The sequence below is a fragment of the Gekko japonicus genome, unplaced genomic scaffold (genome assembly GCF_001447785.1).
Source record: "Gekko japonicus isolate JY-2015 unplaced genomic scaffold, Gekko_japonicus_V1.1 scaffold2365, whole genome shotgun sequence".
In the NCBI taxonomy this organism is placed as follows: domain Eukaryota; kingdom Metazoa; phylum Chordata; class Lepidosauria; order Squamata; family Gekkonidae; genus Gekko; species Gekko japonicus.
Window position 1 is genome coordinate 83,784 of NW_015165892.1, and position 27,269 is coordinate 111,052.

Below are 27,269 nucleotides of genomic sequence, written 5' to 3' on the forward strand. Positions count from 1 at the left end.
TTTTTTTTTAATGTCATGATCTGTTTTTCTCTTTGTGTTATAGGTGGTGGAAGAAAATGGAGTTCGGAAAGTTGTCGTCATGCCGCATTCCACTGAATTCCACCCCTCCATGCATCCGCCTCCTCCGCACGTGCCCCATTACATGCACCCTCACCCTGCTTTGCTTCCCCATCCGCCTCATCCGGTGTATCCTCCAGTTCCGGGGACAGGAGAAATACCACCACAGTTCATTCATCAGCATCCTCCGCCACCCTCCCCGCATGTTTACCAAGAGCAAGGTAAGGCCAATACTTTTCATTTTAACTCATGAGATGAAATGCGGTCTTGCAGTCAAGTTACCAGTACTCATGAAGCTTGAGGGGGTTGCTTTCTGTGTGGCACCTGACAGTCAACAGGCTCGTGCAGAATGCAGCGACCTGTCTCCTGGCCGGAGGGAGTCAACTAATAACAGTGCATTACACTTATATATCTTGGAACAGCTGCACTGGCTGCCGATTGAGTTCCAGATCAAATTCAAGGTGTTGGGGATTACCTTTAAAGCCCTAAGTGGACCGCCTCTTCTGACATGCTCCCTCCTGAAATTTGCATTCTTCAACCCACAACCTGTTTGTGGTGCCTGGCCCCTGGGATGTTCACCTGGCATCCACCAGGACGAGGGCCTTCTTTGTGGTGGCTCCATGCTGGTGGAACCAGCTGTCAGATGGGGTACGTGGTCCTTGAGGGACTTATCTGAGTTCTGCAGCTCCTGCAAAGCAGAGCTCTTCTGTTTAGCTTTTTGTTATTTGGGTATTATTATTAAAATTTCTGAATCACCCCATCCCTGAGCACACAGGGCTCTGGGCGGTTTACAATGAATATACAAAAGTACTGTTTCAAGGAGGGAACCGTCTGCCAGCCACAAGCCTCGCTGGGCAGCGGCCTTGTCCATTTTCCTAAAACATGGGGCAGGTGCCACGTTGGGGCATGGTGGCTCAGAAGAGCCACGCGAGTGAATATCTCTGGTCTGTAACATATTTTTACTTGAGAGCTTCATTCTTAGGGTTTTATTTTAATTGTTGAGTGACTGTGTGAGGGGCAGGGGAGAAATTAAGAAAGGGAAGATACTGCTGACCACGGTGGAATGTTGCATAGTATAATTCTAGGTGGGTAACTCTTTAGCAGTGCATAGTCCTTGGATCCCGTCCGTGGAGGTCATGGTGAGAACTCTAAGCCCAGCTGCTTTGGGCTTAGTTGAATGCAGTATAAATGGTATAACCTACTCCACAGTGTCTGGAATCGCTTGAGTTAGTGTCCACCAAAGCATCTTGGGAATGTGATTAATTCCTCAGGCTGGTGAAGTTATGTTTTGTAGTTGTTGGCATTAGAAATTGGACAAGTGTTACTGTAATAGGATTGTCCACCCTGCACAGCCAATCTTTTAAAAAGTACTAATTGGCATTGTTATTACAAAATTATCTTCCAAGGTGAGGGGCTGTGGCTCAGTGGCAGATCATCTACTGGGTGCATAGAAGACCCCTGCATCTCCAGCTGAAGGGTTCAGGTAGAAGTTGATGCAAAAGACCTCTTCCGAAGATCCTGGAGAGCCGCTGCCAGTCTGAATAGACAGCAGCTTCATATGTTTTTAAGACTGATCAATTTGTATTCAATTATTATGTGCATTTTGGATTTCTGGCTGTCCAACTCTTGAAGGCTTTTAAGCTTTTAAAACCAGCAGTTCATCTGTCACAAATAGGGTCCCTCGCTTAACTCCTGCAACCACCTGTCTTTCTAACCCGAAAAGGCACTCCGTGTGTATGTGTGTTCCATCTAACGTGCTCTTTTTTCCTTTAGAGTCCCGTTCCCATGGAAGAACAAATTTTGTTCAGCGAGATGAAAGGACTCTCAAAATGCAAGAGCATTTGAAGAAGAGGCTAAAAGACCGACAAGCCAGTGGACATACAAATAATAAAATGAATAGCCCTCCGTCGTCGCCTCATAAAGTTCAAAATTCTTCTAACACCAACATTCAGAACGGATATGGAAAGGGACAGCAAGGAGCAGGAGGTCAAATAAAGCAGAAACAAATAGGAAAGACCAGGGGAAGCCCACCAGCTGATGCAGAGATGGGAGGTACACTAGAGCTCTTCAACTCTTTGGGGAATGTGCTGCATACATTTGCATGCAAGTTCTAACAAGAATTAAATTGTATGACAAAGCATAGAGGAGAAAGGGGAGAAGCATTTCTTCCTTTACTGTTTTAAGATTTAAAGAGACAACATCAAAAAAGTTTTTTTAAAAAATTGTATGGCCTTATTTAAGTAGTAGAAGTGTCTGACCCCTGTCTCCATACCTTCGGTAGAGGACATCTGAGATGTTTGTGGCAACATGTTAATTGGGAACTTAAATACTTACATGGAGGAGAGAGGGTCTGGAACCTAATACCATGCTTCAGATTGTACTATTATGTTTAGAAAAACTTTTCCTTGTATTTATCGCGGAAGTTGTACATGTGCAATTATGTCTGCCTTATGCTACCTTGCCTGTTATATTCTACTCTTCCATTATAAGAGTGAGAAACCACAAGAGAAGGGTGGGGTTACCCAAACCAGAGGCAAAAGGTTGCAGAGGGTCCAAAAATGTAGCGCTGAGAAATGACAACCGCGGTCCTGACCTCTTTCAACCCGTTTACCACTTCAGGAAGTGGTTGATAACAATTGTGTGACTGCACTCAGGGTGAATTTAGTAGCACCGGATATGTCTGCATTGCGGTTGGAAAATTCGTGCTAATTCCTCTGGCCATGGGGATAGTATAGAGAGCCTAACTTCAAGGACGTTTCTTGCATAAGGACTGCCCTTGGAGTAGGGTTGCCAGCTCCAGATTGGGACATACCTGGACATTTGGGGGGGAAGCCTGAGGAGGGTGGGACTTGGGGAGTAGAGGGACTTCAGTGGGGTATAATGCCATGGAGTCCACTTACCAAAGTTGCTGTTTTCTCCAAGTGAACCGATCTGAAACAGATCTCAAACATCTGGAGATCAGCTCTAATCCCAGGAGATCTCCAGGCACCACCTGGAGGTCGGTAACCCTACCTTGGAGGTTAGCGGCTTGAGTATAGGAGGGACAATCAGGATTGCTGGAAAGGCCCTTGAACTGCGAGATTGACTTTGCTCCAAGTTAGGCTTCCGCCTGCCTCTCTGTGTCTGCACAGAGCCAGGAATGACAAGTGTTCAGTTGGCCTCTGTGTTGGAATTCAGTCTTGTGACCAGCAATAGCCTGTGCATTCAAAATTGTCTTATGGGTTTTAATGATGTCAACAAAAAGTCTGTGTGCTGTTCATGAGAGTATGTTCTGTGCATCTGTCATTTGAAGTGGTAAAGCACATACATTTCAGGATTCAGCCACAGGCTACTTAAAAGGGTGCCTTTGTACCTATACTGTTGGAGCAATAGTTTTTACTCTAGCAGGAACTCCTATGGGTAAAGTACTTTGCTTCTGTGCTTTCTGCACTGTCGGCTCTGCTTATGTCCCACTGGATTGGAATAACGTACCTTATTTCTGGAGTAACCTACTTCACAGAGGAACAAATGCACCACAGTATTGGTTCCATTGCAAAAAAAAAACACGTGTGGAGTTTGTTCTACCATTGCTTGAAGAAACGAAGCGCAAGCGGTCTGTTCTTCTTGATTTGAAATGACACTGTTTGCAATAAGAATAGCAAACCTCAGTGATAAGGGAAAGGGAACGAGAAGATTCTTAGTCTGCATTCAGACCTGAGCTCATGAATCTTCTCTGCTTCTGTTGACTTATTCCGCCCTTTGCATTAATTTGAGCCTTGACAAGCTAAGCAGAAAAGCTAACACGAAATCATCTGAAACACGAGCAGTGGAAATGCGTGACTTTCTCCTTTTATCATTTAAACAATCCTTGATGAAATTGTAGTCTGAACTTTCAAATGCTAAAAGCCTCTTACAGCTCCCCCCCCTCCCCATTTTATATAAATACCTTATGGCAAGGTGGACAAACATCCTTTGTAGAAAAGCTTTGCTTATCTTGTGGTATGTAGCTAATCTCAAAAATGGACTTCTCCCAAAGAATTTCTGGAAAAAAACTTTTAACAAAAGAAAAACAGGCCACAGTGTGTCTCCAAAATAGAGTAGCAGATGGACAAGTTTACTGTTGGGATTTTAATGCTCCAGAATTCTAAAATTCCTTCAGCCAAAGGGAAACAAAGATGTATTGAGGTCCTTGATGTGAACTGCAAGGAAGTTTGTATAATTCTGTTATATCTGTGAAGTGGTCAAAATAAAGAAGGTCAGTGAACCTTGCACAGTATATACTGTGCTTTCTTATGACGCTGCCTCCATTGTAGTTGCAATAATGTCAAAAGCACTTGAGGATTATTGTTTATTTCTCTCTCCTCGCCTAATACATCTTTATTTGTTTTCAGAATCTGACACAGAATCCAGAAAGTCACACGAGCTCTTTAGCATCAATAAACCTATAGTAAGTTACCTCTTTTAAACAGTTTGGGATTCCATTTGCATTCTTTCCAACAAATCCTGCCCAACTGGAAAGGATTTTTAGTATGCTAAGACTGCAGTAGAATCCCTGGAGAAAATGGGTTTCCATAGATGTGAACTAACCACAGCCACTCCGTATGATTTTGTAGATGATAGAATCCTGTGGGGTCTCAGTATCTGAAACTGTGATAAGACGTGGAGGGTAAAGTCTGTATTTGAACACGACACTGCCTAGCACCCCTTGTTCCATCAGCGTGATAAATTCTGATTGGCAGCAGGTCTCCAGGGTCTCAGGAAGAGAACAGTCTTTCTCATCACTCTGACCTGAGATGCTGAAGCCTGAACATGGGGTTTTATAAAGCACGTGCTCTGCCACTAAGCAGGGAGCCCTGCCCTAGCTACTTGCTTAACAAGGCTGGTCCAGCTTACTTCTGTGCAGCCATTTTGCACAGGGCCGCATGATGCTGCCTGATCCCAAAGGGAGACCACCTGACTCAGTATTGTCTATTCAGACCGGCAGCAGCTCTCCATGGACTCTGTGGGCAAAGAAAGGTCTTTCACTATAGATGCCAGCAGGGCTATTTTTGGGCAGGAACGCACAGGAACGGAGTTTTGGCTGGCTCCCAAGTTGGCCATGCCCAGCAGGAACTCATTAGCACAATAGGCCACACCCAACAGCAGAAACTCATTAGGACTGGCTACATTAGGGGTGTGTGGCCTAACATGCAAAGGAGTTCCCGCTACCAAAAAAAGCCCTGGGTTTTGACAACAAACAAGGTAAACAGAATAAGAAGCAAAAGGTGGGTGTGGCTGGATGACCACACTTCTGGTAACGTGGGGTGTGTGGCCTGATACGCTAATGAGCTGTGCTGTCAGGGGTGTGGCTGGATATGCTAATGAGTTTCTGTTGTTGGGTGTGGCCTATTATGCTAATGAGTTCCTGCTGGGCTTTTCCTACAAAAAAAGCCCTGGATGCCAGGGTTGGAAGTGAGGATCGTTGCAGGCAAAGCATGTCTTACGCCACTGAGTCACACTGAGCTGTAGAAATTAATCGTAGGAAACAGCCTGTACTGAGTTGGTCCATCTGGCTCAGTATCATCTGCTCTGACTGGCAGTGGTTCTCCAGACATCTTGGGCTGTGCTGCGTTTTTTAACCCCAAACGCTAGGCAGCCGAACCCGAAACATTCTGATTCCAAAGCATGTAAGTTATGTTCTCTCAGAGGTATTACAAGTCCATATTGTTTATCCCTCTGAACTTGCATCAGTGCTCTGAAACTACCAGATTCTCAAGGCTTGCAATGGCCTTGGTCATTTACAGTAAATTACCGCGACTACAAGTTCCCAAGGGATGTGAAGTTTGGGAACATGCAGGACTGCAAGTATTTTGAAATCCTCAGAATTACAATTATAAGGTTTGACACAAAGCCTGCTTAAGTTAGATTCCTGCGAGCTTTGAGCCAGCTCTGATTTTTTTTTTTGGGGGGGGGGATTAATACTTGCACAGTCAACACAACCAAGTGGAAATAAACCAAGGGTTTCACTTTCCATCTTGAGTACCCGACCTGTGGGTATTTAAGTACATTAAAATACAGTCCTTTTAAACTTGTATTCTACCAAGAGATAGAAATATCTGGGACTAGGCTCCCCCAACCCAGTGAACTGTCCTATCAGAATATTCGCTATAGGAGGCCAACAGACTGTAGTTGGGGGCTCTTTTTGTAGCAGGAACTCCTTTGCTTATTAGGCGACACACCCCTAATGTAGCCAATCCTCCAAGAGCCGACAGTAGCCCCTGTAAGAAGAGCTCTGTAAGCTCTTGGAGGATTGGCTACATTAGGGGTGTGGGCTCTTTTTGTAGCAGGAACTCCTTTGCTTATTAGGCAACACACCCCTAATGTAGCCGATCCTCCAAGAGCTTACAGTAGCCCCTGTGAGAAGAGCTCTGTAAGCTCTTGGAGGATTGGCTACATTAGGGGGGTGTCACCTAATATGCAAAGGAGTTCCTGCTACAAAAAGAGCCCTAGTACCAAAGAGGGGAGGGGGCATGGCTCAGTGGTAGAGCCTCTGCTTGGCACGTAGAAGGTCCAGGTTCAATCTCTGGCCTCTTCAGTTAAAAGGACCAGAGAGTAGGTAATGAGAAAGACCTCTGCCTGAGGCACTGGAGAGCGGGCAATACTGACTTTGATGGACCAAGAATTCATTATAAGGCAGCTTCATGTGTTCAGGCCACGTGCACTTGAAACCTGTTGCTAAGGAAATCATGAATATTCCAAGGGCTGCTTCACACACGGGCAGTTTTCCCACCATATCTGTTATAACTGTGAAAAAATAATATACACCATCATATGGGAAGTATCCACATTCGCCTCCAAGTATATCTGCTAGGAAGCTAGTGGGATAAATGGGTCAGCTTTTCACAATATACATTGTGTCAGCAAAATAGATGTGCAATTTCTCCTACGTGTCAAAGGGTATAGGTGAACTTTGGAAACAAATGGTAATTTCAGTAGTCAAAAAGAGTCCCCCCCCCTTATCCTCTGGAAACACTGTTACTTAAAGCATCTGGTCTTCAGCTGGTCAGGTGATGCTTATCAGGGATTGTACCAGACACTGTAATCACTAGGGGCATGCATTCAGATCGACACAAGCTGAACAGATATCAGAAATAATACCTTATTTTGGCATCCCAAAGATATCTGGGATCTTTCAAGAAAACCGGGGGGGGGGGGGTCCGGAATATATTCAGGGGAGATCCTAAAAACAGCGAAGAGGCGGGAACACGTTTAAACGAGGCTGCAGGAGAAGCCAGCCCTCAGATGAGCCGAGCTGTCTTCTGTAGTCCCTTTAAACACCCCCTGTTTAAATGGACTGCTGTAGAAGGCCCAAAAACAGCTGACTGGGGGAACAATCTGCTCTGCCTGTCAGCTGGTTTTTGCGGCTTTGCCGCTACTTTTTGTTTTACCATTTTTTCCTTCTTGTGTCTATTGGACTCCCAAAACATTTGGGATTGCCGAAAAACCCTGGATCTGAATATAATACTGATATTGGGATCTGGGAATTTTTAGAAATTCTGAATTGGGGGTGGTGGTCCAATAGACCTGAAATGAAAAAAATACTGCTAAAAAAAATTGCATACCCCTCATCATCACCGTCTTAAAAAAAAGTTATATCCTATTCTTTTTTAAGAAGAACAGCCAAGGAATGGGAAAAACATGACCCAGATGCAAAAGGTTTTTTTTCATTCATTAAAACAGAAGAGGATGTTTTGAGAGGCGTGGCCTACGTGATTGGCTTTGCCTGCCGATAAAAGGCAAAAACAAATTATTCACTATAACGATGAGAAATATAGAAGCCCTGCCCTCATGTGCTATCGTCACCCTAAAGAGAAAAGGAGAGGAGAGACCCTATATGGTACAAAATGTCAAGTAGGTCAACATGTTCTAGTTTAGACTTAAAGGTATACTCTGCATCTGAAAAGGCCGAAGGCTGCTGCTGTAAAGGACTTCATTGGATAACATCTGTGATTGCAGAACACAGATGCTGAAGGAGAGAACCAGCCATGACGTAGTTTTAGTAGGAATACTTAAATATAAATGTAAGTTAAGCAAATGTTGCATTGAAGAACTGCAAGACCACTGCCACCCCCAAAACAACCTTGTTAAACCCCCACCCACCCACAAACAGCTTCAATGATAAAGCAAACCTAGCACTTTCACTAATGGGTAAAGGAAAAAATAGGAGGATGAACCACATATACTTTATCTGATATGCAAGGCATGCCAGAAAAGTAACTCCACTCGGTCTTTTGTTCTTCACAGGTTTCTGAAATACAAGCAAGGTCAGCAGTCCTGTCCTGGAATCCTCCAGTTGCTTCACAAGACGGAGAATCTCAGAATGTCACAACGGAAACATTCATGTTTGAAGTGGCAATTTCGAGCAGTGGCAAAAACGGAAAATTTAAATCAATCTATGTGTGAGTTTGGTTTCTCAAATCAACCATAAGACCTCTGTTGGACCTAGCCAGCTTTTTCATTCCATCTCCCCTCCTTACTACAACCCCCATCGCTTTTGTCCATGTATTTCCATGACCCCCAGTGTAGCTTTTTTGGGGGGAGGTCAGGGGGCTCCCCTCATTCCTGTGTCATCACTAAAAAAAGCTGGTTGAATCTAACCCCCTAACTGGCATTGTGTTTCCCAGAAATTATTTTTAGATAGATCATAGGGTGTCTCCTTCCCCTAGGGCGAAATCCCTGGATTGAACAAACTCAGGGAAATGCTGAGTTGGACCGTCTGTTGACCACTGTACCCGTGTACCTAGAGTGCAGTGCCATGTAGTTACCATAGCATTGCAAGGATATTCACTGGTGTGGGCAGGACCATCTGGCAGGAAATACATTGTTGTAGTCCGCTGTAGACTATTATGCTTAGAAATATCTAGCTGTTGCCTTATGTACTCGTTTCTTTACAGTGGTGAAGAGATGACTATTACGGTTCCTGATCTCAGACCAGCCACGGACTTCCACATTAGGTGAGCATGGAGAGAGAGGGTGTTGCAAGAAACGGAACCTCTTGAAATGATGGGAAATGGCCTCCTCCTCGGTCCTTCATGCCCCTTCCCAAATAGCAGTCTAGTTTGAAATTATTTAAAAGATAGAAGGAATATTTGCGGGGTAGTGGGGGTTAGAAGACAGAAGATGAAGCATTGAGCTGGCACAGTCTATATTCTCTGTTTGCTGGATAATACTTCTGGTGCGTCAGAATATCAAATACTTTTTTCCCTTCTCTAACGTTAGGACTGTTTCACTGCTGCCGTTTAGCGGCTTGATTGTCCTCGGAGCTGATAAAATTCCCAGCCTTACTATGCAGGGGAGGGTGACACGAAAGCCGGAGGGCCCCATGTTTTTTCTTCAACAAGGACAGGGTTGCCTCTTTAGCATCTTCTCCTTTCCCCCTAGCTGGGCAGCTGACCTAGAAGAAGAGTTACAGATACCAAGTCCTGCCCTCTAGATAACTGTCTATCAGTGCGTTATCAACAGTCACAGATCTTGGTGTCAGTTTATACCTGGAGCATTTCCTTAACCTTTAATTCTGTTCTTCCCCCAATCATAGACTCTCAGCCTCAAGTAGTTCCGCAAAGGAAATTGTTTCAGAACTGGCAAGTTTCACTACAGAGGTCTGTGAACCTGACCCTCCAGCTGCACCGAAAGTAGTCAACAGAACCAAAAACAGCCTGAATCTACAATGGAAGGTAATTTTATATTTTAGCCATCAAGAACTTCAGATCAGCAGCGGACTACCACGTTAGGTGCTTCAGGGAGTCGCTGTACATAAGAACATAAGAGACACCAATGTTGGATCAGGCCAAAGGCCCATCCAGTCCAACACTCTGTATCACACAGTGGCCAGAAATACCAGGTGCCATCAGGAGGTCCACCAGTGGGGCCAGGACATTAGAAGCCCTCCCACTGTTGACCCCCCCAAGCACCAAGATGACAGAGCATCACTTGCCCCAGAGCCCCTATCTATACCTTGTGGCTAATAGCCACGGATGGACCTCTGCTCCATATGCTTATCTAATTCCCTTTTGAAGCCATCCATGCTTGTAGCCGCCACCACTTCCTGTGGCAGTGAATTCCAAGTGTTAATCACTCTTTGGGTGAAGAAGTACTTCCTTTTATCCATTCTAACCCGACCGCTCAGCAATTTCATGGAGTGCCCACGAGTTCTTGTATTGTGAGAGAGGGAGAAAAGTACCTCTTTCTCTACCTGCTCTTTCCCATGCATAATCTTATAAACCTCAGTCATGTCACCCCTCAGTCGTCGTTTCTCCAAGCTAAAGAGCCCTAAGCGCCTTAACCTTTCCTCATAGGGAAAGTGTTCCAACCCTTTTATCATTCGAGTTGCCCTTTTCTGCACTTTTTCCAAAGCTATAATATCCTTTTTAAGGTGTGGTGACCAGAACTGCACACAGTATTCCAAATGAGGTCGCACCATTGATTTATATAGGGGCATTATGATATTGGCTGATCTGTTTTCAATACCCTTCCTAATAATCCCCAGCATAGCATTTGCCTTATTTATTGCAGTCACACACTGTCTCGACATTTTCAGTGAGTTATCTACTACAACTCCAAGATCTCTCTCTTGATCAGTCTCTGCCAGTTCAGACCCCATCAATGTGTATTTATATTTAGGATTTTTGGCTCCAATGTGCATCACCTTGCACTTGGCCACATTGAACCCCATTTGCCATGTTGATGCCCACTTGCCCATCTTTGACTGATCCTTTTGGAGTGCCTCGCAATCCTCCCTGGTTTTCACCACCCTGAACAACTTAGTGTCATCCGCAAATTTAGCCACTTCACTGCTTACTCCCAACTCCAAATCATTAATGAACAAGTTAAAAAGCAGTGGACCAAGTACTGATCCCTGTGGTACAGGAGTGATGGACACGGACTAAAGGCCCAAATGGTGAAGGTACTTTCAGACCACCCAGGAAGCTGAAACATCACTAGCATAGCCTCGGGATGTGCTGATTGCTAATTTAGTATGACCATGGGTCACTGAACATATAATAGTTGAACCTCATGATGGGGTTTACCTACACATTTCAGTAGGGCAGCACTCACTCACACAGCAAAACAACATATGCGATTGGATGTTTGGGTGGCTGCCTACACACCATTAAACGAGCCTTGGGAAGCCAGCAGCATGCATTTGGCGGGCTGCAGAAAGCAAGGAGAATTGATTCGTATATAAGAAAGACGGAGCAGGACATCATGTTTAATTTGGTGCGGATCCTGTGGTTCCATCCTGCTAACAGGGGCACTCCCATCTCTGGAGGTCTTCCCCATTGTAATCCTTGTACACTTTCTTGATGTTGGAAGTGTGGGTTGCGCACGTGTCTCCACAGTCCATTTCTAGTAATGCCTGCGTGGACATTTGTTGGGTTCAATTCAGCACGAACCATTCCCTGGGTTCAGTTTACACTTTACAAGTATTTGGTTTAAAAGAATTTTTCTTTGAGTGCGTGATGAGGATGGCCAACGACTCCTGTGAAACGCAAACAGCTGCATACGCCTACATTAACCAAAGCACAGCCCAATGAAATGCTGTATTATTATGTTATTTACTTTGCTTATCCTATCTGTTGAAACCAACACTGTTGAAGTAGCGGAGTGTTTTTTTTTTCTTTTCGAGTTTTTTTCTTTTGAAGTATCAGATGCACAAATATTAAAATACAGCAAGGAGGGCACAGCAAAATAATATAAAGTGGAGATCACCCCCCCGTGCTTTGCTCTTGCACTCTTACTCATCATTAAATAAAACCCAATTTGTATGAATGGATCAATCAGTACTACTTTCTTAACAATACTTCACTTATCCTTGACAAAAATTGCAGTGTTAAGCATTCATAACCACGATAGAACTACTGCAAACTGTGCAAACTGTTCACAATCCAATTTGTATTAATGCTTTTTGTGAGTAACTTCAAAATGTATAGGGTAAGAACATATGTATTATACAATTTTTATTGTTTTGTTTGGAGAAATGATGAAACAGAATAAGATGACAAAATTATATTTTATTATAGAACAAAGGAGAGTCCAATTTGGAAGATTTGTGATCATGCGGATGTACAGCTGTATGTATGGATTGGTAATTGAATGCTGGATTTTATTATTGCTGGGAGATTTTCCTGTAATGAGTAATTGATATGTTTCTTGTTAGGAGGTTTTATGTATGAAAAAGACGCCTCGAAACGAATATAACACCCCGGGGGAGTTCGTCCATTTTCATCTGGTGACGTCTTCATTTTCATCTCGGGACGTCCTTATTCACTGTAAAGCATAATTGTACAGTGGATTAGATATATTGTTGTTGCATTAATACAAATTGGATTGTGAACAGTTTGCACAGTTTGCAGGAGTTCTATCGTGGTTATTGTTGTTATACTGCAACCCCCCTCTATCCATCGTGTTAAGCATTCAGGCAAAATAGTTCTCTCTCTTCCTTTTCAGTCCTCAAATGATAATGGCTCCAAGATAACGAACTACCTTTTAGAATGGGATGAGGTAAGTTCTTTGCTTTTGAGAGAGGAACGTTAGCTTTAGTCATCCCGTAGAACTGAAAATGTGTGTTGGTTACGCCCACTGTGCCACAGGTTGTGCCACTCAGTGGCTTCCTGTTTGTGCGAGGCTGAGAGATTGCCTTCCCCTAGCTGAAGATGAATATGCTGCAATCTCTCTTTCCCAGAAAGCCACCATGGAAAATGAAACGGCTTCCCTGAAATGCTCAGTCAGAACCCTATAGAACACTTTGCCATTGTGTTATTAGTTTTACTTTATGCCTCTTAGGTGTGTTTCATTTATTTATTGCTGCCTTAGTATTTCCAATGTAATAATTCTGTTTTTATTCTTACGGTGTGGAATCTTGGAGGTGTAGTGGCATAGAGGCCACACGTGCATTTCTAAAATAACACAAACGAGATGTATTAACCCTCAAAAGGAATGACTGTCGCTTAATTTGGAATCTGCAGTGTTGGAGCTTAACTCTAATACTGGATCCTTCAGATTTCTTATGGTGAATGAGATAATCGCAAAAGCGCTTGTGGCTTGAAAGGGTTAACAACATCAACGGGTGAAGGGGGCCGGAAGAGGAAACGGGGAATTGTTGAAAGGCAGCTCACTGTGGCACAAAGCAGCCTGGTCTGGTGGGGGGGAACTAAGGGAATGGGCTCTGGATCTAGAACTCGCATCCCCTCACTGGCTTGCATGTCACCGCTGCTGGGGTGGCTATGAAGTGAGCTCAGGTTACGGGGGTTTTCCTCCCTGAACTCTGTAGACATTGAAAAGCCACAAGCAAAACTGCTCATGCCCAAGAAGCAAATCTGTGAAAAACGTGTAAGATGTATAGAAACGCAGCGCTTGTCTTTCCTTTGTACAGAATCTGGCATATTTATGCCTTATCGGGGGCGACTGTCTAATTAGTCTACTATATATGGTCAGTGATCTGATGGGCTGTATTTCTTTGGCAAGGGAAAGAACGGGGCTTTCAAGGAATGCTACTACGGTCATCTGAAGCAGCACAAACTAACCAAGCTGACCCCTTCTACAAAATACACATTCAGGCTGGCAGCTAAAAATGACATCGGAATGAGGTAAAGGTGCAGTTGTGCAGTTGTGTGGATTCCATAAAGTTTTGAATGACTCGGAGCTTTCCCTGATCTCTTGAATTTCCCCCCCCCTCCCCAGTGGGTTCAGTGAGCCGTTGGTATGTTACACCATAGGAATCGTTCCCCCACCGCCTCTGCCCCCTCGGCTCACCGATGGAGGAGTGACCTGGTTATCGCTAGAATGGAGTCCTCCCAGTGGAATATCTGCAGATGACTCCCTCACCTACATTTTAGAAATGGAGGAGGAAGGTTCTGTAAGTTTCTGCAGTTTTGTTTTTTTTAATGGGTTTGGAAACCTGGAGGGCCAGCATCTAGGAAACTGAAGTTGTCTTCTTGTATAGAACACGACAGGACCACCCACTGAATAATTTGTACACGGATTCAAACATCCCAGTGGAAGGAGCAGTCAAACTGTCCTGGGGTCTTCCAGGAAGAATTCATTGGCAAAACCTGCTCTGCAAGTTTGCACCCCGTAGGGGTTGGGTCAATCCCAGTGAGCACTGAATGGCCAGTTCTAGAAAGAGAACAACTAATTGTTGCCAGCAATTTTGGACAGTCCCTGCAGTCTAAAGCACTGTGGGGCATATGCGGGGCTCCATGCTGGGCACATGTGGAGCTCCATGCAAGCCAGTGCTGCCCGATGCACTTCATTCTCCAAATTAGCTCTTTGTGCATAAGAGAGCAGAGTTTAGTTCCGAGTGGGCAGGATTGGGGAGGTGTCTTGGCTCAGTGCTAGATCAGCAGCTTGACATGCCAGAGACCATGTCCTTGGTATCTTCAGCTAAAGGGTCTCAGGGAGCAGGTGCTGGGAAAGCACCAATGGCCTTTCTTTGCCTGAGACTGGAGAACCACGGCCATTCGGAGTAGGTAACACTGCGCTAGGTGAAGCAGCGATCAGACTCGGTAGAAGATTGCATCACACGCTTGGCTTTTAAAAACCCAAGTGGGCTTTAGCTTACATGTTTCTTGATCTATTAAATGTTTGTGGGAAATGTCTGTTTCATTTTCCCCCTCTTTGTTTTTCCCTCCCACTCCCCAGGATTATGGTTTCCAAGCAGGGTACAATGGAGACGAACTTTCTTGCACTTTAAAAGACCTTAGGAGGAGTACTTCCTATAAATTCAGGGTATGTGTCAAACTCAAGCTTTTGTGAGAGTAAAGATTATTTGCCAGTAGTGTTTCTGTAAAGAGCCCAGGATTCTACAATGCAAAATCTGGTACCTGTTGACTATAGAGGGAGAAATCGTGCAAAGAAGACCGGGTGAATGCTGATGTCCCCAGCATGCTTCAGAAACCTCCAAGCCGGGTGCCGTAACAGGCAATGCAAACAAACGTGGAAGTCTAAACCCCTGTGCTCTACCATATCTTTTAATTTTTTAAAAATAATTTTATTGAATAAATATAGAACGATACAGAAAATCTCAAACAATACAAACTATTTAACATTAATAATATTCTTGATATTCTATTCAGTATATCTATCTAAAACTTAATTAAAACCCTTAACATGTTTTCCAGTAATACAAGTTGGGTTAGCAACCATCTTGTATAAATGTAAGAATTTGAGTTCAACTAGCTAATATTTATTGATCAAAATTAAAACATACTCTAAATCTAGGACTTATAGAATAAACCTCTGTCAATTTGGGATAAAAATAGACATAAATTGGCACCAAACATTTCCCCAGTATCGTCATTCTTAAATCAAAAATGGTTTCAGCCAGGGGAAGACACTAACTACGTGAGGGATCAGTACTACCGCAGGGATCAGTACTTGGTCCACTGCTTTTTAACTTGTTCATTAATGATTTGGAGTTGGGAGTAAGCAGTGAAGTGGCTAAATTTGCGGATGATACGAAGTTGTTCAGGGTGGTGAAAACCAGTGAGGATTGTGAGGCACTCCAAAGGGATCTGTCAAAGATGGGCGAGTGGGCGTCAACATGGCAAATGGGGTTCAATGTGGCCAAGTGCAAGGTGATGAACATTGGAGCCAAAAATCCTAAATATAAATACACGTTGATGGGGTCTGAACTGGCAGAGACTGATCAAGAGAGAGATCTTGGAGTTGTAGTAGATAACTCACTGAAAATGTCGAGACTGCAATAAAGAAGGTCAATGCTATGCTGGGGATTATTAGGAAGGGTATTGTAAACAGATCAGCCAATATCATAATGCCCCTATATAAATCAATGGTGCGACCTCATCTGGAATACTGTGTGCAATTCTGGTCACCACACCTTAAAAAGGATATTATAGCTTTGGAAAAAGTGCAGAAAAGGGCAACTCGAATGATAAAAGGGTTGGAACACTTTCCCTATGAGGAAAGGTTAAGGCGCTTAGGGCTCTTTAGCTTGGAGAAACGACGACTGAGGGGTGACATGATTGAGGTTTATAAGATTATGCATGGGAAAGAGCAGGTAGAGAAAGAGGTACTTTTCTCCCTTTCTCACAATACAAGAACCCGTGGGCACTCCATGAAATTGCTGAGCGGTCGGGTTAGAACGGATAAAAGGAAGTACTTCTTCACCCAAAGAGTGATTAACACTTGGAATTCACTGCCACAGGAAGTGGTGGCAGCTACAAGCATGGACGGCTTCAAAAGGGAATTAGATAAGCATATGGAGCAGAGGTCCATCAGTGGCTATTAGCCACAAGGTATAGATAGGGACTCTGGGGCAAGTGATGCTCTGTCATCTTGGTGCTTGGGGGGGGGTCAACAGTGGGAGGGCTTCTAATGTCCTGGCCCCACTGGTGGACCTCCTGATGGCACTGGTATTTCTGGCCATTGTGTGATACAGAGTGTTGGATTGGATGGGCCTTTGGCCTGATCCAACATTGGCATCTCTTATGTTCTTATGTTCCTATGTGAGAATTTGGAAATCCGCAAAGATAACTCGAATAATCGATTTGTCTTGCAACAGACATATACTAGAGAAAAAGGATCTTGAAGCATGACTAAATAAAAACTTAATGTGGTTTCAGCATTTACAACTAAACAGCATGTTCATCCACATAGCAAATAGGAGCTCTACTTTAAGGCAATTAACGGAGTTTGAAAAGTTAGTAAAAGAATATGGTAAAACACGAAAAGGGCTAATCCCGAAAATATATCAAATATTATTAAATTTAAATCATTCAAAAATGCTCTACCGTATCTGAAATCACCATAGGTATTTCATCCTGGAAGAGACAGACCTTTCTGTCCACAAGAACCGGCTGTTCCCAAGCCTTTCTTCCGAGCTCCCCTTGAACAGTTCTCACTGTCAGATGCTCTCCCCTCCCCTGATTCCTGTCCTATCCGCCATCCAGATTTAAGCTGCCGTTTTACATTCTTGTTTCTTTATTACCCGACAGATTTTTGCCCACAACACTGAAGGAAAAAGCGGTCCTAGCGAGGTAGTAGAATACAGCACAAGCCCCGACAAACCTGGACCTCCAAGTAAACCGGCTGTAAAGGGAAAGATCCATCCTCATAATGTGAAAGTCACCTGGGGTAAGCGAGCTTCCATTTACTGTAGCCAAACTCTCTCTCTCCCCCTCCTTGTTGTGTCAGAAGAGGCAGCATTGACTCCAGTTCAGTACTCTGCATTTGTTGTTTTGGCATGCAATCATCTGTGGAGAAGTAACGAGTGAGGGGCGCATTAGTCTGGACTGATGGGTTTGGCCATTGCCTCGATCGCAGCCTATTTAGCACGACTGTGTTTGTATGAGTGCCGTGTAAAACATAGTTCAGAATTCTTTTCCTTCTGTCCCCCGTCCCCATGTATCCAAACGTGGTTTTGCACATGCTACATCTTCTTTATCCATGTGCACTGTGTCCAAAAAGCTGCAAGGAGTTAAACATAAAAGGCTGTATATTCTCCTCATGGTATAAGGGCAGGACCAAATGGTCAGGTCTGATTCTTCATTCCGGGTCAGGATATTTAATCAGCGATTACCACCCTGCAGATATCACTTTGAATGTGTTACTTCTTTCAGATCCGCCAAAGGATACCGGAGGGTCAGACATCTCCAAGTATATTCTAGAAATTTCAGAATCCTCACCTGGTAAGCCGCTGAGCCTTCTTAAACTCTTTGCGCGCGTCTGAACAAAACACGGCTTTTGTAGCTGCGCCGTAGATTCTTAAATGATACGGGAAACAGGATTGCGGCGATAGTGCCCCTTTGGGTAGCCAAAGTCATCCCTGCAGTTTAATTTTTAATGCATGGCTTAGTGGATGATATTCTCCAATAAGATTGCAAAGCCGCCCTCCCTCTTTCTTTCTCTAAGGTGGACTGTAATTCGTGTTTGATTTTTCTCTTAGGAAGTAAATGGGAAACAGCATATACTGGCTCCACGCGAGAACATGTCTGTGCTCATCTCAAGCCGGGTACTTCCTACCGGCTAAGGGTTTACTGCGTTGGCAGAGGGGGCCAAAGTCAGGTGAGCAACAAAGACCCCTAAAAGCAAGACGTTGTGTATCGCAGTTCTATGCAAGCACCGAAAAGCTGCAGGATTTGACAGTAGCAGCCGATCATGTTGTCCTGGGAATCTCCGTCTTTGCAGTAATTCTGTTAAGAGAATGAATAAGGTACAGGATAGAACGGTTTAGCGACAGACGACAGTTTCTGATTTCTTCATGTTACTAGCCCCTGTATCACTGCGGAACTTAAAGTGAGCGAGGCCTGTTGAAGTCCAGACAGAGGATGGTTAAAGTAGGACAGCGGATGGTCAGAAAGTGGGGCCTGCCCTGGCATCATTTGTTGCCCTTCCCATAGGCAGAGTAAATCATGCACAGCATTGTCACATTCACAGCACAGAGGGCCGTGCAGCCCGGCTTTCAAAGATTTGTGCTCCTGATGGCGCTGGTGAAATAAATGTTGTAGTTGCATTTCCCCATCTGAAGTCTCAATAAGCTAATACTTGTGTTATTTTTCTAGGCATCTGATGTACTAACCGTTCAAACAGCAGCCGTTCCTCCTGGGCCGTGCCATCCTCCGTGTCTGGCCGGAAAAGCCAAGCCGAGGGAACTTGCTCTTCAGTGGGGTAAGGGAGAAGTGGAAGAGGGGAGAATGGAACCCGATACATCTTGCCACAAGTATGCGAGACATCCAGGTAGCCTTGGCCAACGTAGTGCTAGTTTTCCCTTTTCCCTTAGGCTTGTCAGAGTCTTGCAGCAAGCAGGAATCAACAGCAGGCTTTCAATGACGTTTCAGTTTATTGTCCCAGTATAGGCAAGTCATCCCTACACGTTCAGTGTCAGAACTAATTCAAAAAGTGGGGAAGGGTCAATTATACCTGGTTCAAAGTGGGGTCTTCTGATGGCTGAAAGCCAATCAGGGAAGAAGCCTTTGCGCACCTAAAACTAACGGCTTCACATTCCAAGGGAAAGCGGTGCAGCAGACACCAGGGTCAAGCAGCGATAAGAGGAATACTGAGAATCAAAACCAAACATACCAAACCCGAAAGAAGACACAACTCAATTGCCTCCCCCTCCGCCAGCCACAATGGCGGCATAACTGACAGGGACAATCAGCCACAGCTCAGGTTGAATTTAGAGACTGTTAAGAAACCAGGATTTTCGTGTCCTTCCCTTCATGTCTTGCAGATCCGCCCTCTGCAGACGGGGGCTCAGAAGTAACAGAGTACATCGTGGAAATGGCCAACGGTGACCAAGAGGAGCGCAGGCAAAGCTACCGTGGCCAGGCCCTGGAGTGCACAGTGAACGGCCTTCTTCCAGGGAGGACGTACTGCTTCTGGATACGAGCAGGCAACAAAGCTGGGGTACCGGCTTAGTTCTTTGCAAATCAGTTAACGGCGTGGCCGTTTTTCATAACTAACTTCCAGTGCCAGCAGGGCCTTGCGAGGCTGTGCCCATCCTGCAACCAGGAAAACCCAGGTTCTGATCTCAGGGTAGATGGTGCCAATTAAGGATACACTGGTGCTTTTTACTATGCTTGTATCCCACTTTTCAACCCCAGGCCAGCTTAGAGAAATCAAAATCTAATCCGAATGCCAAAGTTGAATACAAAACCTTCCTTGGCAAGGAGATTGTCTGCTGGATTCAGGGACGGGATTGGGGACACACCTGGGCGGCTCTCTGCCTCCCCCCTCTGCGGCGGCTGGAAGCTGGCTCCCGGTATGGGGGAAGGGTGCCTGGCCGTTTCCTGTTCTCCCACCGGGGAATTTCACGTCACCGAGTCTGCATAGGTTAGACGATGAAGAGTTGAAATAATGTTGGAAACTTTTGTCAGAAATGGAGAGAAGGAAAAATTGGGAAACATGTTGACGTTTTCCTGTGCAGCCGAGGCATAGGGGTGTAAACTAAAGCAGAGGTGAAGAAGAAGAAGAGGAGATTGGATTTATACCCCGCCCTTCACTACCCAAAGGAGTCTCAGAGCGGCTTACAAACTCCTTTCCCTTCCCCTCCCCACAACAGACACCCTGTGAGGTAGGTGGGGCGGAGAGAGCTCTTGACAGAAACTGCTCTTTTTCAAGGACAGCTCTTATCAGAACTACGGCTTGCCCAAGGTCATCCAGCCAGGTGCAAGTGGAGGAGTGGGGAATCAAACCCGGTTCTCCCAGATTAGAGTCCGCGCACTTAACCACTACACCAAACTGGCTCTTAGGAACCTCCCTTTCTTTCTTTTCCCGTCACCACATTTTTATTCAGAGCCTTCAAAGGGTTTGACTATACCCTTTTACCTATCGTGCCCTGGTTGAACGTCTGTATCTTTACCACTGACTTCGCTCCTCTCTTCTTTGGTGTAGTGGTTAAGTATGCAGACTCTAATCTAGGAGAACCGGGTTTGATTCCCCACTCCTCCACTTGTACCTGGCTGGATGACCTTGGGCAACCCGTAGTTCTGATAAGAGCTGTTCTTGAAAAAGAGCAGTTTCTGTCAAGAGCTCTCTCAGCCCCGCCTACCTCACAGGGTGTCTGTTGTGGGGAGGGGAAGGGAACGGAGTTTGTAAGCCGCTCTGAGACACTTTGGGTAGTGAAGGGTGGGGTATAAATCCAATCTCCTCCTCCTCCTCTTCCAACTGGCTACAGTTGCCCCCACTGTTGGTGGTTTTTAAAACTCAAACAACGAGCCCTGCTTTCCCCACATATCTCCATGAGTACAATTGTAGTCTAATCCTAAGCATATTTAATTGCCACTGATTGAATGTGACAAACACACAAGAATGGAAATACAGCAAATGCGGTTATGCAAACAAGTAAACAGAATAATCTGTAACGCTGTACAAATTACACTAGAGACTTCTGTCTTCTTATACAGTTCTAATTACAATACACGCAGTAAGGCATAAATAACATCTACACCAGTTGAATAGTGACCTAATAGTCCTTGAAAGTACGTCTTCCTTTAGAATGATGCAGTTTTCAGATCACGATGCAGAGAGGTGTTTCAAATAGAAGAAGAAGAGGAGGAGGAGACTGGATTTATACCCTGTCCTTCACTCGGAGTCTCAGAGCGGCTTACAAACTCCGTTCCCTTCCCCTCCCCACAACAGACTCTGTGAGGTAGGTGGGGCTGAGAGAGCTCTTTCCAGAACTGTCCTTGAGAGAACAGCTCTGACAGAACTATGGCTTGCCCAAGGTCATCCAGCAGCTGCGAGTGGAGGAGTGGGGAATCAAACCTGGTTCTCCCAGATTAGAGTCCGCGCTCTTAACCACTGCACGAAATACAAAACAGACAGCACGGGCTCAGGACTCTTAGGTCACTATTCAACTGGTGTAGATGTTATTTATGCACGGTGGGAAAACCATTATTGTGTGTATTGGTTATAACTGTAATTAGAACTTTATAAGAAGACAGAAGTCTCTAGTGTAATTGTTTATAAGAAGTCAGAAGTCTCTAGTGTAATTTGTACAGTGTGGCATTATTAGTTTGCATAACTGACTGAGGGTGGGCTGGGCGTTTCAGTCTTTCTGTAGTTACTAAGACGTAGTGGATAAAGTGTGGGACTGGGAAGCCCAAGTTCAGATCTCCCCCTCTGCCATGGAGGCCCGCTGGGTGACCTTGAGCCAGTCACGCACTCTCAGCCTAACCTGCCTCACGGGGTTGTTTTGAGGATGAAGCAGAGGAGAGGAGAACAACGTAAACCGCTTTGGGTCCCCATTCAGGACAAAGGCGGGATATAAATAAATCTCGAAATCTAGCCCCAGCAAAGTCTCTTGTGTGTGCTCAAGGGGGGCTCCGTCCATTCACACGCCAAAGACACCAGTCAGGCCTCAGCCAGGCTCTATTATTGCCAATTTATGGACGAACATTGGTTGATTTCTAACTTGCTGTGATTTTCAGATCTCTCTCTCTTTTTCCTCCCCCTCCTACAGCTGGGGCCTCACTCAGAAAAAGCAGAGCTTACGACTGCTCCAGGCCCCCCGGACGTGTGCTGCCCTCCCCAGCTAACTTGTAAGACGGCAACGTGCGTAGTGGTCTCGTGGGAGGTACGTTGTTCCTGCATCTCTCTTTACTAAGGAGCTGTTGTGGAAGCTCCTGTCGAGTCAACGAGGGAATTGCACGCAGAAATTGGTGGGTGGTGATGGTTGACAGACTTGGGTAATGAAAGTCTTCATGTGACCAGGGCATAAAATAAGGGTCAAAGTACTCTGGAACAATTCAGTTTCCTTGGGCTTTTCACTTAAATAAAATCATTAATGATAACAATGGGTAGCATTGATATGACACATTTGCACCAATGTATTTTTGCATAATCCTTAAAGCAGCCTTTTAAAGCACGACCAGTACGATGAGAGACCGGCAAAGTATAATTCTAGATATAAGCTTTCGTGTGCACCAGAATTTGTTGGTCTTAAAGGTGCCACTGGACTCAAACTTGGTTTTAGACCAGTATGCTTATTCTTATCTTATGGATTGGGGGCAGTGGCTGCATCAGAGGGGACCGTCCAGTTATTTAAATGAAGGATTCCTTGCTTCATTCTTTTGGTCACTGCAATACACAATGCTAGCTTTCGGTTCAGGAATAATTCTCTTGAGTAGCTAGAGATCAGTGTTTTGTCCTGGCTTGATCATGGTTCCTCACATGCTGGCTGAGTACTTGCATGCCTTAGTGCAGCATCAGAACTGGACCTGGAAATCTGGTTTCATCCCTCTGGTCAGCCACAAACCTCCTGCAGTGATTGGGCGGGAAATTTGCATTTGGATTCAGTTTCCCACCTGTAAAACAATACTGATGGATCCAACTGCATTGGAAGTTGCGAGGACAGAATGTGCAAAATGCTTATAAAAACAATGGCCCCTGAGTACTTGGGTTGCTGCTAGCATGTTTTGTTTTTACTTCTTCCCAAGGAAGAAGTGTAGCTACGCGTATTCCTGCCGTTTCCATACCAAGCCAGTTCATGACTGAGCTGCCTGATGCACTTCTCTGCAGAAATCCTTAGTGGTGGAAAGGGCCATCGAGTTGCAGCCGACTTATGGCGACCCCAAGGGGTTTTCAAGGCAAGAGATGTTCAGAGGTGGTTTGCCATTGCCTTCTTCTGCGTAGCAATCCTGGACTCTCCTGGGTGGTCCCCTATCCAAATACAGCCAGGGCTGACCCAGCTTACCTTCCAAGATCTGATGGGGCCCGGCTAACCTGGGCTATCCAGGTCAGGGCTCAGAAATCCTCAGTGCTGTCCCCCCCCCCACCACCACATGGAATGCTTGGCATGCTGTCCAAGACACCCTAGAGTAACAGGGGCTCTTAGCTTTAAAAGGGGTGTCTGAAGGCCTGATTTAGCCATGGCACCAGTGGACAAGAACAGACGCCCCTTTTGGGGAGGCTAGACAGACTGGCATCAAGGAAGCCACCAAGCTGTTCAGTCAGCTTGGTTGCCAGCCTGTAGCCCACCAGAAAAGGGGGGGAGAATCCATCAGTGGGATTATTCTCCTATAAAGACCCTGCGGGGTTTTATGGAATTCCGCAGGGCCTGTCAGGTGGAGATGTTGATTGAGGGCAGTGACGGTTTCAAACTGGTTGGCACCCCCCCCCCCCCCTCTTGAGGCGAGTGCCGGTTTCAAACTGGTTGGCACCCCCCCCCCCACTCTTACTTATTCCTCTTCCTCTCCACTTGCGAGGAGGTCGGCAGTCCAGAACAGGAAATAATGATAAACTCGCCATCTGATTTTTAGATTTGTTGTATTACTTTCATTTGTATGTTCTGTTTTTGTGACTTTGATATTTTTTACATGTTGTAAACCGCCTAGAGCCCTGCAATAGCAGGGATCGGGCGATTCATAAATCCAATTATTATTAATAATAACAACAACAACAACAACATAAGAGATGCCCATGTTGGATCAGGCCAGTGGCCCATCTAGTCCAACACTCTGTCACACAATGGCCAAAAATACCAGGTGCCCTCAGGAGGTCCAGCACTGGGGCCAGGACACTAGAAGCCCCAATAATAAAATTATTATTTTAATAATGCAGAATTAAAAAGATGATCCAAAGTACTGCATTTTTTTTTTGTGGTTTTTGTACTCTAAAAGTGTATGCGTGTGTATAAAAATACAGGTTGCAGGTTTTAAGAAACAAACATGGATAAAATACAGCAGGCCTCTCATCATTTCAGGCTCTCCGTCCCGCTAGTTGATTCCGCCTCCTCTTTTAAGCTAAAAGTTAATGAAAACTTTCCACGGGGCGTCAGAGAACAGCATGCTGGGATGTTGTGACTCCACTGGCATAAACAATTTCGGCAGGCAAGATTAGCTCCTTCAGACCAGGGCAGCCTGACCTCCAAAAACTCCACAGTCTGTATTTTCCAAAGTGCTGAGCAAGGCTGTCATGTGCCATGGGAACTTTAAAAGTTCTCAAAAACCAGAGTCGTCAGGGGACATGGTGGATGTTCTAAAGCGTCATCCTGTGGCCAGCCATGACAACTGCATCTGTGTGTGACATTGAATTGCCTCTATTGTTGTGAATGAACATTTGAACGTTTGTGGTTTTGCTGTTCTGGCATAACCGTGTATTTCTGAAATCATTCATTCTTCTAAGCCACCCAGATACACCGACAGGAGGGCGTGGGGTGAATAGATCATATAATCAGATGGGCTGCCACATGTGCAGTGGCAATCAAGGGCGCGGCGTTTGCATGCCAGCGCAGTGCCTGCGTTTCTGCCTTGCTAACATCACATGCATAGTGGATGAGGACCCCATTTAGACAAGGCACTGGGCGTGTGCAACATCCGGAAATACATGATGACCTCTTGGAGTCACATTTTAAATTGCCGCCTTGGATCCATTCCTCTGGCAGAGGTGCTTCCTTGAAGCAGAAGGGGTCTCCTGCCAGCAGGGAAGGACCTCCACTAGTGGCCCAGATCCATAGGATTCATCCCAGGGCCTAAAGGGAAACTCCTTCCCCAACTAATTGTTTTTGCCTTTGAAACTGCCTGGCGCTGGCTTCCTCCTGCTGTTATCAGGCACACAGTGAATCTGGGATTATTTTATACCACTTCACTCCTAGAGATATAAAATTTCCAGAAATTTTGAAGCTTGGAAAAAACCCCGTTTTTTTTCGGGGGGAAACGGAAATTTTTGGAAGAATTGAAAAAAAATGCTACATTGGCATTTCTTTTGTTTTTTCTAGATTGAAAGTCATTCTGTTACTTTAGGAGCATAAAATATGACTATGGACATTTTTACTTGGCATGAAATTATCACAACTAGCATATTAAAAATATAGTGGATCCAAACAATTATTACAAACAGAATACCCACCCACATGCAAAAACAAAACGGAAACCTTTTTCTTTTCTCGTGACAATAGCACCTCCTAAAGGAAGAAATGCATCTTCTTCTTGCATTGGAGAGTTCAGTTTGTAACCTAGGACTCGCTTGTCCTCCGTGCACAGAAATTAGATCAATCTGACACCATACATATTTTTTAGAAATGATTTGGAAAATATTTGAACACCTTGTCTTAAAAATATTTTATTCATCGTGTTAAAATAAAACGTTCCATAATCGATTTTTTTTCTTTTTTCAATTTTTCCAATTTTTTGGAAAAAAACAAAAAGGCTTCCGGGAAAAAACAGGTTTTTTCCTAATTTTTCCGGTTTTTTTCCAGGCCTTCCCATCTCTATTCACTCCTAAAGGCAGCTCTGAGAGCCATGGGGAACCCGTTCTCACACGGAGCGTTTGCTTGCATGTAGTTTCAGGTGGGCAGCTGTGCTGGTCCATAGACAGAAGAGCAGAATTGAAGGCCAGCAGTACCGTAAAGACTAACGAGGTTTTCGGGATATCAGCTTTCGAGAGTCAAGTCTCCCGTCATCCAGATAATCTGGTGTCCGACGAAGGGGACTTTGACTCTCAAGAGCGCACGCCCTGGGAAAACCCGTTCGCCTTCAAGGTCCTGCTGGACTCGGACCTTGTCCTTTGCTTGAGCCGTGGTTGTGACGGAACTGCAAAGGTCCCAGACCACAATGAGAGCGACGGGTTTCTCTTCACCGAGTCTCAGTCCTTCGGTGTCCTTCACAGGCGTATCACAAATGAATGCACTTTTGTTTCGGGTGCTTTTTTTAATTTTTTAAAAAATTGTATTTGGAATTTGCCCTAGAGTCCAGCATGTAACGGTGCAGAAGTGAATGAATACAGACTGGAGTGGGGCCAAGTGGAAGGATCGATGCATATCATATACTCAGGCCCTCTTCTGAGCTACGAAGTGAAAGGACTCGCACCCGCGACGACGTATTATTGCAGAGTACAGGTAAGGAAGTCTGGATTGTGCCAAGGGAGCCATGCTTAGAGAGAGAGGTTTCGCCTGACAGTCAGCTCTCCCCACCCCCACATGCCTCCTTAGGACGCATCCGTTTGCTCGGGCTTCCCCCGATCTGTCCTTCTTCCATTTGATTTTTCTCTCTTTCCCTTCGGGGAGATTGCCGTGGTCACCACCCCAGCGTCAGTGCCAGCAGCGGTGACGGTATTGCACTTGCTCGAAGAAGACCAGACGGAAGCGCCTCTTCCTCTGTCCACGTGCCTTGTCCTCCACTGGGAAGAGCCCTGTTGCCACGGCGCAGAGATCACCGGCTACAACATCGAGTATGGGGAGAAGCAGCTCTTAACCGTCAGCAGAGTTACAAGCCATGTCCTGGAGAACTTGCAGCCAGACACTTTATACAGGTAACAGATGGTTGAATTTAAGACGAAAATGACTGACGATCGGGCCAAATGTTTGTCTGAAGGTGCTTTGTTTTGTTTTGACGCCGTCTGCCCGAGGACACTTGAAAATGTGATCATCTTGAAGGCCTAACTAGGCAAGAGGTGGGAGACATGTGCTAGAGTCTTTCGGGTTGGTGGGTTTTTTTGTTATGGCGGTGGAGATGCCAGCTTGCAAACAATTAATGCCTTCCCCATGATGAGCCGTTGTTTTTTTTCCCCCTGCCTGAAATTCTTCACTGTTTGTGTAGCACCATCAGTGTATTGGTTTCCAGACACAGGATAGCCTTCCCCATGGCCCGTCTCAATGTTCTTCCATCTGCTTTATTAGAAAGGCGATACTGTGGTGTGTGGCTTCAGGAGCACTGATGCCCTCGCAGTGCTGCAGAAGTTGAAATGCCTTGGACATGTGCTGCTGCATTCCTGCAGGAAATTTACAAATATCTCCC

At 45.2% G+C, this 27,269-nt stretch overlaps 1 protein-coding gene across 1 annotated transcript in view; it reads left to right on the top strand.

Moving 5' to 3' along the window:
* Window positions 1–27,269, top strand: part of LOC107110542 (fibronectin type-III domain-containing protein 3A-like) — a 63,167-nt gene that overhangs the window by 17,776 nt on the left and 18,122 nt on the right. Inside the window, exons 5-22 of the mRNA XM_015411339.1 lie at window positions 44–278; window positions 1,831–2,109; window positions 4,428–4,483; window positions 8,320–8,474; window positions 8,970–9,029; window positions 9,611–9,749; window positions 12,523–12,576; window positions 13,540–13,661; window positions 13,756–13,930; window positions 14,716–14,802; window positions 17,031–17,169; window positions 17,655–17,723; window positions 17,981–18,099; window positions 18,597–18,702; window positions 19,265–19,440; window positions 21,998–22,111; window positions 26,222–26,389; window positions 26,531–26,784. Of these exons, the coding sequence (XP_015266825.1) occupies window positions 44–278; window positions 1,831–2,109; window positions 4,428–4,483; window positions 8,320–8,474; window positions 8,970–9,029; window positions 9,611–9,749; window positions 12,523–12,576; window positions 13,540–13,661; window positions 13,756–13,930; window positions 14,716–14,802; window positions 17,031–17,169; window positions 17,655–17,723; window positions 17,981–18,099; window positions 18,597–18,702; window positions 19,265–19,440; window positions 21,998–22,111; window positions 26,222–26,389; window positions 26,531–26,784 (2,507 nt within the window). The remainder of the gene's footprint in view (window positions 1–43; window positions 279–1,830; window positions 2,110–4,427; window positions 4,484–8,319; window positions 8,475–8,969; window positions 9,030–9,610; window positions 9,750–12,522; window positions 12,577–13,539; window positions 13,662–13,755; window positions 13,931–14,715; window positions 14,803–17,030; window positions 17,170–17,654; window positions 17,724–17,980; window positions 18,100–18,596; window positions 18,703–19,264; window positions 19,441–21,997; window positions 22,112–26,221; window positions 26,390–26,530; window positions 26,785–27,269) is intronic.